We start from the raw sequence: 14,243 nt of genomic DNA, 5'->3' as shown, positions 1-14,243 counted from the left end.
ATCCTGAAGACAGTTCTCCTGCTTTGTCTGTGACACACCTGGCACACCCAGCAAAGCTGACTTATAAAGGATGCCATCAGTCCGATAGTGCTGGGTGATCCAGCACTTTTTCAGTGATGAAAGTGAAGAGTCATGTAAGGACAGTCAGTGATGTCGGCCTAGTCTGGAACGGCGCTATGGTAGCTAACCCCGGGTATGTTTTTTTTTTGTATAGGCTGACATTTTGCTCTTTGAGACTGTTTGGCAATGCTTGTCTGCCATATTGAAATTAATCTGTCAACTAATGACCAAATACAGATGAGATAATGACACTAGCTGCTAGTTGTCTATCTTTGTCTGTTTGATTGGATGGATTTGTGTTTTGATGGTTTAAGACGATCAGGGTACACACTCCCTTTTGAAGGCATGTTGTTTCGCCGCTTCACTACCAGTTTGACATGAATGGTATTAATACAGTGGGCCCAGCTGAAATAAACCTGTCCTCTACTCAAGCATGGTCTGTGATCTCTAATATCACACTAGGGTTGATTTTATTTTTTCCTCGTCTTTTTTTATGCCCCCTGCAGAATAGGAAAGCAAGAGGGACAGGGTTGCCTCATGGCAAAACATGACGCAGCCAGTAGAATAATGACAAATCCAAGAACTAACCGTTACTACCCCTTGTGAGCGTTACCCTTTACCAACTAATGCTCATTTTGATAGCATAATTAATTACCATGTTCTAAGTGGTACCTAAATGAGCCTTCATCTCTTTTCTCCCTCTACTCCTACTTTGCTTATGTAAATTCTCCCTTCCTTTCCTCTCTTTCTATGCCTTTCTCACTCCTGGTCCTCCCTCTCCTCTTCCTGTCCCTCTGTTTGGATGGCTCACAGAGAAGCTGATTGAGGGACTGAAGTCCCCTGAGACTTGTCTGCTGCTCCCTGACCTTTTGCCCCTGGCTGATCCCTTCAGCAGCTGTGGAGAGGGCAACAGCAATGGTATCAGGCTATCCTGTCTGCATGCCTGTCTCTCCCCTTCCTGTATCCTCTCCAGATATGAGAGATGCTTCTGGTTGTTTATGAACTCATATCAGTCTCATACTTTATTACCTGGAGCTTTTTAAAATTCCTTCTGTCCTTCCCGTTAATTTCTTTATCCGACCATCTCTCCTGTTCCATTTTCAGCTGCAGCTAAGGCTGATACGTATGTGGACTCTCTGATCCTGGGTCTGGACACAGCCTCAGCCAGCCTGCCAGGTTAGTTTTTACCACTCCTCTGTATCAGCCTTGAATTATAGGTAGTGTTATTACATTATTGCCATACATCAGTTGGCGTGCATGAATGAACACTCTGTGTGTGTGCTCTGTGTGTGAGGCCACAATGCATTGGGATAACACAGAGGGATTTGCCTTCACTAAGATTGAGTGAGTGTTATTTCTGCCATCAATGTCATACCGGCATATCAGTCTTGATTCAGGAGCTTAGTTGTGGTTTCCTTTGTTTTAACTATTGCTTGGTGTTGAAAGGATCGGGTCATTTATCAGTAGCCTGCTCAAACATGCCCTGCCAGGCTGTGCTGACAGGTTTGCTTGCAGCAGAATATGATTCCCTGTCACCATTTTTTTTTCTTCTGTTAATTAACGAGACTGTCTGGAATGGTTGTGACAGCGAGCGTCTCGGTTTATCGCAATGAACCGTTACTATGACGTACTCTTTTAAGGGTGAACAGGAAAACATTTGCAGTGCACTGTTGATTAGCAGTGCTGTTCTGCTCCAGATGAACATGAGCAAAGTGTGAATGTTTGTGTAATGGATGACATTTCCGACAGCCAGTGAAAATAGGCTGGAGCTGGGGACAAGGCAGCTACTGCTGAGCAATCGAGCATGTCTGCTGTCCCTGGGTTTGACCTCTCCAGATCATTCAGTGGGCAGTTTTATTTTGCTCAGCTTTTGATTGTAGTGGAAATCTGCTCCACTAGAGGACACTAATGGACCATGGTCCTGTCATTGGTCCAACTACTACATACAGCACAGTGCCATTACTAGTCTGGGGTTTGAGCAGGGTAGTACTTGGAGGATAAATTTATATTAGGAACACCTAATATTAAGTTATAGCCCCCATTTTGCCCTCAGAACTGCCTCAATTTGTCGGGGCATGGACTCTACAAGGTATCGAAAGCGTTCTACAGGCATGCTTGCCCATGTTGCTGCCAATGCTTTCCACAGTTGTCAAGTTGGCTGGATGTCCTCTGGGTGGTGGATCATGCTTGATACACACAGGAAACTTTTGATTGTGAAAAACCCAGCAGCGTTGCAGTTCTTGACACAAACTGGTGTACCTGGAACATTGTATGATAGTAGGTGCCAAGGCACTTAAATATTTTGTCTTGCCCTTTCACCCTTTGAATGGCACACATACATAATCCATGTCTCAAGACTTAAAAATCCTTCTTTAACATGTCTCCTCCCCTTCATATACACTGATCTGATTTTGAAGTGGATTTAACACGTTTCATCAATAAGGGATCATAGCATTCACTTGGTCAGTCTGTCATGGAAAGAGCAGGTGTTCTTAATGTTTTGTATACTCAGTTTCTAAGAGGAAGCTCAAATTTACTTTTGGTCTGAACTTTTTTCTGTGGGAAGAGGGTGAGCAAGCTTATTAACCCAATGCTTTTTTTTCCCTGTTTGGGCTAATGGCCTGTTTACTTTCTTTCCTTCTTCCTCCCTACATCCTGGCCCCTGTGCCCTGGCCTCTCCTCCCTCAGACCCTCTAGCTGGGGAGGACTCTCTGCTGGGCTGCTCTCTGCTGTCTCACACCTCCACCCCTGGGGTTCAAACTGTCTGTGTACCTCCATCCTCCTGCTCCTCTGTCTCCTGTCTGGATGAGCTGGCTTCTGTCTCATTTGGCACTGCCCAAGCACCTGCTGGTAAGACCCTCTCACCAGCTGTCATATACTGTACACTGAGTGTACAAAACATTAGGGACACCTTCATAATATTGAGTTGCACCCCCTTTTGCCCTCCGAACGAACAGCTTCCATATGTCAGGGCATGGACTCTACAAGGTGTCAAAAGCGTTCCACAGGGATGCTGGTCCATGTTGACTCCAATGCTTCCCACAGTTGTCAAGTTGGCTGGATGTCCTTTGGGTGGTGGATCGTTCTTGATACACACAGAAACTGTTGAGCGTGAAAATCCCAGCAGTGTTGCAGTTCTTGACACTAAAACCTGTGCGCCTAGCTACCATAATACTACCATACCCCATTCAAAGGCACTTACAAAAATTATTTTGCAGCGTTTGCACAAGGTGCTTAATACATGAATTTGGCACTCTGAAATTCAACTACAGGAATACCTTGAAAATCAAACATTTTCTCAAGTTGGTACTTACAAAGTACTTTAATTAAAATGAGATGAAAACATAAAATTATCAATTATGTTAATATTAAAAATATTAGAAAATGTATTGGTCGTGCAGGCAGTCTACTGAGTTTTATTTCCTCAAGTTTTGCACTCTAGTTGCCAGGAGAGCTCGCTTATTCTACCTATACTGCCACTCAGCCAGGCAGGTACAGAACTGACTGATTAGGTTCCACCAAACGTCACATCAATAGCTAAAATGCTTGTCAAATATACAGTAGATTCCTCCTGTCTGGCAGGATATTGATGTTTATGAATGAGTTTTGCCAGACTCAACCAAGGATGTAGTGGAGGGTGAGGGTAAACACCGTTTACTTACCTTTATATTTGGGAAATGGCGTTTAATCTCCCGGATTTGCCTTGTTAGCAGCGCGTTCATTCACTACTCTGTCCAACGGGAAACTCCGCCTATGATGTATGATGCCGAGAGGTGAAACGAACTACCTCAGCCCAGACATAGTGGCAAGTAGCAGAGGGACGCCGCTGATAGTGGGAATTCTTTTAACATCCCTTGACTCCTGCCGTGTCAGACACCCCCCCAGTGTACAACTGGTAGATAGTCGTTTATATTTCAGTCAGGTGTCTAGCTAGCTAGGTTGTTCATAGGCTCTGGCTATTAGCCAGGTAGCTAGCTGGCTAGAAGGATGAAGTTAGAAGCTAATGTTGAATGAAACCTGACCTCAGCAGGGGTTGTTGACTGAAATTAAGCTAGCTGTAATCCAAAGATGGGCTACTTAAAGTTCTCATAACAAAATACCTTTTCTTTATAGAGTAGTGAGACATACAGTGGTGTGTCAAGATGCAAAGGAGATACACAGAGAGGGGGAAGCATTGAAGCAAGCAGGGAGAGAGGTTAGTAGTACAGTGGTTCCCAAACTTGGGGTCCGGGACCCATGTGGGGTTTAAATGTAAATTGTGTCTTTTGATCTTATCAAACGCACAATTTAATTTTCTTCTCTCTAATGGGTATAGAATACAATATTTTTGAGTCTACGAATGGCTTTTTACACCATCAAAATTCACTTTCATGTCATTTAGTGAAATATAAAGACAATTTAATAATATGTATACTGAACAAAAATATAAGTACAACAATTTCAAAGATTTTACTGAGTTAGAGTTCATATAAGGAAATCAGTCAACATCATCAGTAATGACTTACCACTCATAGTAAATAAAGTGAAACCCGTAATATTGAGTTGTACCTGTAAGGTAGTGATAACTGCGACTAGAAACAATTGCATAATAGGAACTATAACAAATTGATGATCCTTGAAAGTAAATATTAGTGCTTGAAAAAGTACTTGAATTTGACTTGTACTGTCTATATGAATCCTTATCTTGCCCATTCACCCTCTGAATGGCACACATACACAATCCATGTCTCAATTGTCTCAAGGCTTAAAAATCCTTCTTTGACCTTTCTTCTCCCCTTCATCTACACTGATTTGAAGTGGATTTAACAAGTGACATCACCTGGATTCACCTGGTCAGTCTGTCATGTTTTGTACACAGTGTGTTACCTGTGTGTAAACGCCCCTCAGCAAGTCTGACCTCCGACTTATGTTCAGCCAAAACTAAACCTCACGCCTGCAATGTCTCTCAGCTTTAACGCCCAGTCAAAACACTAAAATACATGTTCAAAGGAAAGTGACCTTTGAATGTATGATGTTAAACTATCATATTAGTAATATCAAGATAAGCCAACTGACCTGTCGGCAGCCTGTATCAACAGCCCTTCATAGTTCAAACAGTGAGGTATTAATTTGTAGCGCTATACAGCAGCCACAGCATTGTGGGATCTTCTGCAGACCCTTGACTCATTTACAAAAGCCACATCAGATGCATGGCTTAGTACTAACGTTGTGACTGCTCTGGCCGCATCTGTCTCTGTACTCCCTGCACCCTCCCCCCACTCGCACTCTTCTGGGCTGCGCTAACATTCCCCCTCCATCACCCCTTCACCTCCTCTCCTCCACCTGCAGACTCTGCTTACCTCATGTCGGGCTTCCAGCCACCCGAGGCTGGGGAGAAGGGCACTGAGGACGAGTTTGACCCCATCCCTGTGCTCATCTCCAAAAACTCCAACAACCAAGGTATGTAAGGTAGACCAGCAGAATGTAGATAGAGTATGGATCCACGTGTCTCGTTGATCCACACAGATCTTCTGAAGACCAGAGTACTGTTCTGTATGAGCTGTCTCCCTCAACCCATATAACCCAAGGTGACCATGAATGAGCACAGCCATCGCTGAGAAGACCCTAGCTAACAACTTAGTTCATCACTTACACCTGATGAATGCGACTATAGCTGGATTGTGCTGTAACCTTAGCTATCCCTCATCCTAGCATGCTCTCACATCGGTGGGTTTCTCTTAGCTTTCTCTCATTTCACTTTTCATTGGTTGAACGTCGTCAATAAGAATTGGCAGTTCTGATCAAAGGGAGGCACCGTTCTGCAGTTGTTTTGTACAGTCTGTCAGAACAGAAGCACCAAAGGCAGAGCTTGAAGGAGTAGTTCTTCTAGAGGGTAGGACGACTTACAATATGTCCTCCCAGCACGCTTTCCCTGAAATGCTGCGGCTGCATATAGATAACCTCAGCTTACTTTCTGTATATTTATTTTCTTCTCTTCCCTGTCCCTCATTCACCCCTGTCTGCTCCTGTCATTCTGCTTTCTTCTCCGCTCTCTTTCACCGATTCTCAATTATTTTCCATTATATGTTCTGGCCTCTGTTCTCTGTTAAATTCTTTCTCTAAATATTACTCACTCCTGCTCGTTCGCCTTTCTCCCTCTTCTCTCTTCCTTGCTCCCCCCATGTCCTTGTCTCCCTCTCTCTCTCTTTCTGGCACGTTTCAGGTGGTCACTCGCGCAGCAACAGTGGCAGTTCAGAGTCCAGCATCCCCAACATGGCCCGCTCCCTTCTGCTGGTGGATCAGCTCATCGACCTCTAGGGGGGTTGGGAGAGAGAGGTCGAAGGGGCAGCGTGCAATCGTAACATGTAGGGGATGGAGAGGGGGCAGCAGAGGCACTTCTGTAGCACCTTGTGAGGTGAAAACTTTCTCCGGTGTGCCTCCTTGCCCCCCCCACCATCTCTTGCTTGCCTGATACAATGGTGGCCGTTGGCATTCCCATGTTGGTGTAACAACTTTGCATTAACCCCCCACCCTGACACATTGTCTGCTTCTGTCTTGGCTGCACTAGGGTCATTATCACGCTTTCAACAATCTGTCAACATTCCTAATTGTCCTTCCATGCAGATTCAACCCCACCTCATGCACATACTGCCTGGCTTGCCCATAACCCGATTTGTCTTTGCTGGGTTCTACAATGTTTGATCACTTATACAATCCACCCCTGGCATACCTATTTGTCACAGGTCTGACCATGTAACACAACTGTACAGTGCTTCTAGCTCTCCTGGTTATCTGTATGCACTCTTCCTGTAGCAGCTATGACCATGTATAGTTCCTTAAGAAAAGCATATGCTGACTGAACTATCTAGAGCTGCTTGCATTGGGCATACAGGGGGGACTAATAATGATGATAAGCTGTCAGTCCTTGGTCTTCTGCGGTGTGTTTAACTGTTTTCAAACTGCTGTGATCCACTGCTGTGATCCCCCTGGGAATGTTTGGCAGTCAAGATGATGTAAGATGTCTGCCATTGTAAGCTCATAAGCGCTTGTGCAACGTGCACCGTTACAGTAGACATCTGATCTCTACAGGCGTCGGCAGCTGCCCCCAAACTGGCGCTGATATTCAGGTCTGGTACAACAACCATCTCCTTTACTGTGCAACCATGTTTATCTTGGCTGTGCTTTACGTAAGAGCTACAATCTGTTTATCTGAAGGTTTCCTGGGATTATTGTTCCTGTGCTGTGAATTTCCTGTAGTCCCCCTTTAAGATTATATTGAGCTGGTGCATTTTTTTTCCCCTTCCACTATGCCCTTAAGTCTAAGAATTGTCTGGAAAGGTTGATGCAATCGTGGTATTATTCTAAATGTGTGTGATTCATTTGAATGCCCTTGTCTTTTGATCATGTGTATTCCAATAAGAACTTTATTGGGTATCTTTGGGTTTGTTTGTTTCTATCCCCGGCACATTGGCAAGGTTAGCAGCTGTAAATTCAGAGTCTGCGATAGAAAAAGGGTGCCATATTGAGCATGGGAATAAGCATGAGAATAAGACTCGCAGGTACAACAGAAATGTGCAATGGTTATTTAATGAGTCGGTTGATATTCACCAGTGAGCCAGCAGAGCGAGAACTAGCTGCAGCTTGGGTTTTGTCTGTCTGCTTGTGTTGTGCTGGTGTAGCCATACAGTGCAGGCAATCAGTTTCTCTATTTGTTCCATGTGCCTCTGTTGCACATGTTCGTAATCATTCATATCCACCTCCCTTTTGTCCGATCTACCCATCCATCCATACCACACAAACACACACACCTTGATGTTGCTTGCCTATGATGTAATGTCCAACTTAAATCTGGACAACTCCATTCCCCACCAACTCTTATGTATATAAAACCACTGTTTCAATGTCCTCATTCTCCCTTTTAAAAATGTACTGTAACTACTACTTTGAAAGTGTTTTAATATTTTAAAAAACATATATGTTATGAATAAATGTGACTATTGATAGTACTATAGAATTAATGTATGAAGTGAGTCAATATGAAATATATAAAGTTCATAAGTACATATACTTGAATGAAAAAAATGTATTTCTGTGTATTATTTATGAAGCTGTATTTAAGAGTACTACCATCCTGTCCCTCCATTTTGTTCACAGTATTTTTGTCTATCATTCTTGGTCTTGTGGAAGACTATTTTAGCATAGTTAAAACCATGAGGCTAGTTGCTTCCCTATCTTAATTTGGTTGTGTTTCTGAGGATTGCTCTGTGCTTGTTACTTACTGTACCTTATTGAGGTATTGTCATCACACCTCATCCCTGGTTTTGACTTTTTTCTAGTTTGATTTTCTTTATCTGAGCTCTAGTTTATTTAATAGCTTGAAGGGAATATATTTCTTCCAACTCTTAGAGCCCTCCCGCTGAAAACAGGGTTTATGACGGAAGGGTCTTCCTGATATCTCTGTCCCTTATTGTCCTACTCCTTTACTGTTAGCTTTTGTGATACATTTAGGGGTTATCTAGCCTACCTACTTACAAGTTACAGTGCAATTAGTATAATTTGTTGGAAACCGAACAAATGTATCTTGACTCATCTTTATCCTCCTCCCAGCAACCATAATCAGTGGATGTGATGCACTACATTGTACCCACCCTTGATTGATCTTCTGAGGCATATCAAAATGATACAATATTTCAGAAACTGAAATGCAAACCCGTATAATGCATGTCAAAAAATTGTTTCCATTCTTGGAAAGTATACAAAGCAAAATGATACATTTCCATGATGTTACTGCTAGTATCTTTGAGATAAAACATTGTTTTACCCCTCCTCACCAAACCATATATTGTACAGAAATTGGCCTGTGGAATCTGAAGTGTATGGACAGATAATCAGTAAAGCTACTCTTGTTTCTTTTTTATTCATTTTTCTCTCTGATCTACTTGTTGTACAGTTCAGTCTTCTGTAGGTTTTAGTGTAGCTAACCTATGCAATTCTACAGTAGTGCTCATATTGTTCTTAGACACCAGTGTTGTATTCAGTAGAGGTCTAGCCTTGCCAGTAGAGTTTCAATTGTGTTGCTGTGAAACGGCTGTACCTAGTGTGTTTGCTAGGGGAAACGGTGACAAGTATAATTTGATTAGATGTGAACTGTTGACATGAACCGCAAATGTTAATATGTGAAAGCTAAGAGGTATCTAGTGTGTACCTTCTATTTTTATGAAATAAGAAAACAAAGGGACCTTAAATAAACATGTAAATGTGGACATAATTAGTCTTCTTGGTGTCTTTCAGTTCACCAGTAGGAAATGTAGTTCAATATATGCTAGAGCTATGAGATGATTGGACGAGCAAGTAGCTATAGGCACAGTATGCATCCTTTGGCTGGTTAACACAGTCTGTTGCTTAGTCACACACCCACATAATTCACTTCCCTAACAATGTCAAGGCTCACACTTCAGACAGCGAATGCTGTCAGTAAGGCAGCACATAAATGCTCTAATGGCTGTCAGAGGCCTCAGTGTTTTGAAACAAAAATAAATAATTTTGCCATATTGCTCGAAACACAGTTCTCATTGACGCTACAGTATGGAAGTGCCCAATCATCCTATTACATCTTGGTGCTCACTTAGTTAAGCAACTAACACACTTAATTAACACACTGCACTCTTACATGGGGTTGAGGGCTCTCACTGACTAGAACTCACACACCTAGCTTCTTGCCTTTCAATCCAGTGGGAGGTTGAGAAGCTTAGAGCTACAGTTCTACCTCTTCTCTTACTCACACCCTGCCCAGCTCTTTGCCTTCTGAATGACTTTGAACTGTGCCCTACAATGGCTGCCACTAACCCTATACCTCTGGAGCTGCCGGCTAACTCCTGCTACCTGCACTACCAAGGTAAGACTGCCCCTGTTTCTGCCCCCCTCTCTCTTTTTTTCTGTGTCTGCTCCTGTGAGTCCTCTCACTCCTTCTTTCCATAGGTCCACTTCCTTCTTATCAAGTCCCTATATATTTATATAACTTACTAATTACAACCCTAAGTCTGACATCATTACTTGCTCTGTAATGGTACATGGAATTGTTTTGATGAGGTATTGAGTGTATATGCTTAGAGAATGTTGCAGGTCTGCTGAAATCAATTAATGGAAACAATGTATTTTGTTGTGGTGGTGCTGAATAGTCTTGTCTGTCACATTGTGTTGTACAGAGTATAACATGTTGTGTTTTTGACGTAGTCGTGCTGGCTTGCTGCTGTTGGACCATTGTGCTGTTATTGCTGTTTCCATGGTGTTTACTTGTTTGCAGTAGAGCTGTAGTACTTGTCATTTTTGGGATTGACCTAATTGATGGTCCGTTAGACCAAAGGACCACAGACCATAGTGTTCAGAGCGGCGAGACGTTTCTCAATGTCAACTCAGTTGCTGTATCATCTTGTCTCCATTTACACATCTCAAGTCTTATCCATTACTCTGTGCCTTCTCTCTTCTGCAGAGCTGAAAGGGGTGAGTAATGGTTACGCTGTGCTGGACGAGGGGGGTTCTGAAATTGAGCTGCCTGGAGAAGGTCACAGAGCAAACGAAGGCTGTATCCACTCCAGCGATGATGAGGAAGACGAGAGAGTGAAGGAGGAGCAGGGCAAGAGGGCCAGTGAGAGTGACGTGGTTCATGACTACAGTGGCTCTAGACCTTTGCTGCTGGATTCAGATGAAGAGGAGGAGCAGGGGTCTGAATTACTCCTCCCATCCTCCCAGCCATCCCTATCACACACACAACTCTCTACTTCCTCCCACCAACCTACCCCATCCCTCTGTGCCCCATCCCTGAATCATTCCCACCAGATGCCACAGCAAGCCAGGGTGGTTGAGGTTGTCCCTGATGTCTTCTTCAAATCCCCCTTCAGGATTGAACAAGAGGAGGCAGGCGACGTGTTCGCAAATGCCCCCTTCCAACGTCCCCCTGTTGTGGCTCAACAGCATCCAGACGTCTTCCTGCAGGCCCCCTTTGTGAAGCCCAATACCCAGCACCTTCACCCAGCTGTGGTTCACCCTGTGGCCCCTGAACCAGCCCTCTTGAGCCAGGCGGCCACACAGCCTTTCCGCCCACAGGCCCTGGCCATGTACTCCCGACACTTTGAGGGCCCCTTGCCTCACCAACCTGTGACAGCTCAGAGGGTGGTGTCCAATGTGAGCAGGCAAGCTGCTGTGGACCCCTTACACTCCTGGACTTCAGAGGTGAACTCAGTAGACCCCTTTGTCTCTGCGCCCTTTCACATCAAGGCCCCACAAGACAAGCCCTGAAAGATCTTATCCTTTCCTACAGGGAAGCGGAGCCAGCATTGGAGCCCACACCTGTGCACACTACACTAAGGCATACACACTGCATGCTGTCACCTGCACCGGGGCTGCACTGCAGGGCAGCATAGAACTCTTAAGATCTTGTCCTTACAAACTTCGATCATTCTGGATATTGAGCAAGGTCATCAATGTGTTTTTTTGCTGCAGTAGAATTGAGGTGGGTCCTCATTTATAAATGCTGTGTATACACAAAATATGCCCCAAAACATGCATGCAGCAGTTTAAGCAAAAGTTGTCATTTATAAAAACTGAACTTGACGTGAGAATGTGATTATCCTGCCTCCATGCGTATGCAGTTTCAAGTGGTTGAATTTTTGCAATGCAATTAAGGGAAAAGTAGCATAGCAGCCTTGTGCATGAATACAGTGGCCTTCAGAAAGTATTCATACCCCTTGACTTATTCCACATTTAGTGAATTATGTGAAGCCTGAATTCTAAATGGATGTTTACCCATCTACACACACAAACTTATGACAGTGAAAACATGTTTATAGAAATGTTGCTTATTTATTGAAAGTTAAATGCAGAAATCTCATTTACATAAGTATTCACATCCCTGAGTCAATACATGTTATAATCACCTTTGGCAGTGATTACAGCTGTGAGTCTTTATTGGTAAGTCTAAGAGCTTTGCACACCGTAAATGTACAGTATTTGCACATTCTTTTAAAATTATATTGTTTGGTGATCATTGCTAGACAGACATTTTAAGTCTTGCCATAGATTTTCAAGCTGATTTAAGTCAAAACTGTAACTAGGCCACTCGGGAATATTCAATGTTGTCTTGGCCTTCTGAAAGGTGAATTTGTCTGTTGGAAAGCAGACTGAGTCAGGTTTTCCTCTAGGATTTTGCCTGCGCTTACCTCTAGTATATTTTTATTCCCCAAAAACTCCCTAGTCCTTGCCAATGACGAGCATACCCATCATGATGCAGCCACCACCATGCTTGAAAATATAGTGATACTCAGATGTGTTGTGTTGGATTTTCCTCAAATATAACGCTTTGTATTCAGGATATAAAGTAAATTTCTTTGCCACATTTTTGGCAGTTTCTTGCAAACAGGATGCATGTTTTGGAATATTTTTATTCTGTACAGGCTTTTGTCATTTAGGTTAGTCTTGTGGAGTAACCAAAATGTTGATCCACCAAGCTCAAAGGGATATTCAATGCTTGTTTATTTTTATCCATCTACCAATAGGTGCCTTGCTTTGCGAGGGATTTTAAAACCTCCCTGGTCTTTGTGGTTGAATATGTGTTTGAAATTCACTGCTCAACTGAGGGACTTCACACTTATCTGTATGTGTAGTGTACAGAGATGAGATGGTCACTAAAAAAAATCCTGTTAAACTATTGCACAGTGTGAGTCCATGGAACTTGTGACTTGAGACTATTTTTATTTAGGTTGCCATAAAAGAGATGACTCTAGACATTTCATTTTTTTATTAATTTGTTAACATTTCTAAAAACATAATTCAACTTTCACATTATGGGGTATTGTGAGTAGCCCAGTGAGACAATCTCAATTTAATTAATTTTAAATTCAGGCTGTAAAATAAAATAGCCAAATGTGGAAAAATTACAGGGGTGTGAATACTGAATTCTGAAGCCACTGTATATAATAATACTCGAATTCATAACACAAACAGGTAGCTAAATATAACAAGATACAGTAATTTGTCATTAGTGAGATGAGTAAAAATCTATTTATTTTCTTTGGTTTCTAAAATAATTAGAAAAGTAATTTTTCATTTCCATGATCATTTCATAATTAATTCCTCACCTTTTCTGACTAATGGCTTCATATTCACAAAATTGCCTATAGGCCTAAAGCAAGTTATTAAAGGCTACAATTTATCCCATTTCTCAATTAATTAAACCCACTTTACAATAGTAAATAGATGAGCTATTTCAAGTATTTTGCTCTATGCAATCCGACGTGAAGCTCAGTTTAACGGTAGAAGATACTGTTCCTTTTCCATTAACGTTTGTAGGCTACCTCTGAATACTGTGCTGTCAAATTTCTCGGGTAGGCAATATTTAATTTATAAACATGCATACACCGAGTACACGAAACATTAAGAACACCTTCCTAATATTGAGTTGCACCCCCCTTTTTGCCCTCACAACAGCCTCATTTTGTCGGGGCATGGTCTCTACAAGGTGTCAAGCATTCCACAAGAATGCTTCCCACAGTTGTCAAGTTGGGTGGTGGACCATTCTTGATACACACAGGAAACTTGAGTGTGAAACCCAGAAGCGTTGCAGTTCTTGACACATTGGTGCGCCTGGGCTGGCACCTACTACCATACCCCGTTAAGAGGCATTTAACTCTTTTTGTCTTGCCCATTCACCCTCTGAATGGCACACATACAAACCATGTCTCAAATCCATCTTTAACGTGTCTCCCCCCCTTCAGCTACACTGATTGAAGTAAATGTAATAAGTGACATCAATAAGGGATCATAGCTTTTACCTGAAATTCACCTGGTCAGTCTGTCATGGAAAGAGCAGGTGTTCTTAATGTTTTGTACACTCGGTGTATAGGCTTATCATAATCATTGCTGAATACATTCCTTACCTTTTCTGTCCAAGTTGAGTTCATATTTCTGACACAACCATACAATAAATGCATTTAAATGCAGTTTTACACAATTCCTGACATTTAATCCTAGTAAAAAATCCCTGTCTTAGGTCAGTTAGGATCACCACTTTTATTTAAAAAATGTGAAATCTCAGAATATTAGAGAATTATGTTTCAGCATGTATTTCTTTAATCACATTCCCAGTGGGTCAGAAGTTTACCTAAACTCAATTAGTATTTGGTAGCATTCCCTTTAAATTGTTTAACTTG

At 42.4% G+C, this 14,243-nt stretch overlaps 1 protein-coding gene across 20 annotated transcripts in view; it reads left to right on the top strand.

Annotated features, from left to right (window-relative positions):
- LOC112248473 (AP2-associated protein kinase 1-like) overlaps positions 1-14,033 on the top strand; it is a 43,293-nt gene extending 29,260 nt beyond the window's left edge. For 3 of the 20 annotated variants that reach the window (XM_042320567.1, XM_042320562.1, XM_042320561.1), the window contains 5 exons: positions 874-978; positions 1,165-1,236; positions 2,749-2,910; positions 5,389-5,499; positions 10,529-14,033. In XM_042320567.1, coding sequence (XP_042176501.1) covers positions 874-978; positions 1,165-1,236; positions 2,749-2,910; positions 5,389-5,499; positions 10,529-11,334 — 1,256 coding nt within the window. In that variant the 3' untranslated portion in view covers positions 11,335-14,033. Of the gene's footprint in view, positions 1-873; positions 979-1,164; positions 1,237-2,748; positions 2,911-4,173; positions 4,800-4,857; positions 4,893-5,388; positions 5,500-6,262; positions 9,303-10,528 lie in introns of those variants that run through there. The other 17 variants (XM_042320566.1, XM_042320563.1, XM_042320572.1 and 14 more) reach the window with 15 other exon arrangements.
- The last annotated feature ends 210 nt before the right edge of the window (positions 14,034-14,243 follow it).

This window comes from Oncorhynchus tshawytscha, linkage group LG04 (genome assembly GCF_018296145.1).
Source record: "Oncorhynchus tshawytscha isolate Ot180627B linkage group LG04, Otsh_v2.0, whole genome shotgun sequence".
Classification (NCBI taxonomy): Eukaryota; Metazoa; Chordata; class Actinopteri; order Salmoniformes; family Salmonidae; genus Oncorhynchus; species Oncorhynchus tshawytscha.
Note: the sequence above shows the minus strand (reverse complement) of the source record. Positions and strands in the feature narration are given on the sequence as shown.